Here is a 2173-nt window from a genome sequence, read left to right as displayed (position 1 = left end):
TAAAAATACATTTCTTCCAAAACCTATTCAAATCTTTTAATAATTTGTCCACCAATTGTGAGTCATAATCAATAGTTAGAGATTTGAATTCCCGTGTTTCTTCAAAATTCGAGTCTGCTACAATAAATAATGCCTTTTCTTCTTCGTGTGAAAAGCATTTGCATCTGCATTTGAGTAACATATTTCATTGAGACTTTATTGTAATTTGTAGTGTCAATGTATGTACGAGTACTCTTTTCAGACCTCGGGCATTTAATTTCGACGACAAACTCTTTGTCTATTGCATCTGGCGTAGCTCCCAAGTATGGGTACTGGTTGCATGAAAATAAACCGCATTTTTGAAATTTTCTTTTCAACTTCTGCTCAACTCGTTGTAAAACCATAGCTTCTAATTGTTTGCCTCCTTCCATAGCTTTTGTATTACGTAGTTTTTGACCACCAACCAGCAACTCTACTAACGTTCCATCAGGTGTATGACACCGGGACGCTTCATATGCCTTTGAAGCAGTGATTCGTCCATATCGCAATGAAAACCAAAGATCACAGTCTGCTTGGTCTTGAGTTAATTTTTCAATATTATCACACAAATCTGGAGACATTCGATTGTTGCAAAAATCTAAGAAATCGTCACATGATGTTCCTCCTAAATTGATAAAGTCCACTAATAAATTATGAATTGATAGGCTTTTTTCAGTATTTTCTGAACTAAAATATTTCAAGATTTGGCTCTGTACTGTTTTTTGTTTTGTTCTATTCACAAATTCTTGTAGTGTATTTAAAGGTTTAGCTATAGCAGTAGTATCTGTATCAGAAGCAAAATCTTTCACCCTAATAAATTTGATTGATGATCCAACTTGAGATAAAACAGATTTGCGCCAGTAACATTCAACATCTGTTGGTGAAGGTTCTTCAGATCTTCTGTGTAACCACATTAGAAATGCAATAGCGTGTTTACATCCACCTAGGAAAGATATAAAAATAAGTTAATTGAAGTTATTACATTTTCAAAGCATTTTTAACTTATCATGTAACGAGTGTATCATAAATATTAAAAAAAAAAAATTAAAAGAAACAATAACAGGACTGGTTATTCCTAGAATATTGTTATACTATTTCATTCACCTAGCGATGCCGCACAATCATGACATTGAGTCGATAAAATCTCTTCGTCCACAATATTCAAGACTAAAGTCATTCGATATGATTTATTATGTACTCTGTGTTCAGGACAAATAAGACACTTGAGAGTACATTCAGATCCATGAAGTTTCAGCTGTACAAATTCGATGGCTGCATCTCCATATGACTTTCTCCCTGATCTATAATTCAAAGCAGTTTAACCCAAATAGTAAGATAACTGTGATCATTTATTCACTATCTCATAAGATACTATTTTTATTTTTTTGATAAAAAAGGCATCAATTTATTTATTATGCTTCACTAAAACCTGGATCCACTTTTCGTCGGGGCATTTTATTATTTTATTAATAATCACTAACTTCACTGCTGTCAAACTAATGCTTGCTTAACAATCTTAGTATAATAACATTGACGTGATCATAACCTCCACACGATTATCCGTGTGAGTTAAAAAAAAAAAAAACACCACACAAAAATTGATTTCTATTTTAATTATTTTCACCGAAGTCTGACATTAATTATACAATGTATCAAACTTACAGTTTAAAAAACTTACTTAAAATTTTTTTAGCGCTAGAAAATATTGTACATTACTCTTTGCGGATTCAAATAAACGCGCCAGTAGCAGCACAATGACGTCAAACCAATCACATTCCGTTTTATGTCACGTGACTTTTATGTGATTTAGGACCACTTTTATTTATTAAATTATTTAAATATTTATAAACAAAAACAAAATATTTTTTTTTCAAAAATTCTAAAAAAATTTATAGAATCGAAAAACATCAAAAGTTAAGAAATATAAAAATCATGCAAATACCCAATTGTACCTCTCCACGCTATTGCTGTTTACGCCTAATATTATGCTGTCAGAGTAGCAACTCAGACTAGAAAAAGCTTCCTGTATCTTGTCGTAGAGTCCGAAAGTCTTTAGAGCTGAAACGTGGTTTTCTTCGCCTTCTTTCAACGATCCATCGCAAAAGTACCCCAGTTCAGCGCACTTCTTATGCTCACCAAACACGTGGCTCGGGAT

General features: G+C 32.6%; 1 protein-coding gene across 1 annotated transcript; it reads right to left on the bottom strand.

The window, feature by feature from the left end:
* Positions 1 to 1347, bottom strand: LOC124302589 (uncharacterized). Its single transcript, XM_046758897.1, has 2 exons — positions 1123 to 1347; positions 1 to 961 (listed from the first exon to the last, which is right to left on the bottom strand). Exons 1-2 carry the CDS (start codon positions 1193 to 1195, stop codon positions 102 to 104), a joined length of 933 nt encoding a protein of 310 aa, XP_046614853.1. The 5' UTR covers positions 1196 to 1347; the 3' UTR covers positions 1 to 101.
* Between the last annotated feature and the right edge of the window lie 826 nt (positions 1348 to 2173).

This window comes from Neodiprion virginianus, chromosome 4 (assembly GCF_021901495.1).
Source record: "Neodiprion virginianus isolate iyNeoVirg1 chromosome 4, iyNeoVirg1.1, whole genome shotgun sequence".
Lineage (NCBI taxonomy): Eukaryota > Metazoa > Arthropoda > Insecta > Hymenoptera > Diprionidae > Neodiprion > Neodiprion virginianus.
The sequence above is the reverse complement of the archived record's forward strand: the minus strand, read 5'-3'. Positions and strand labels throughout refer to the sequence as shown.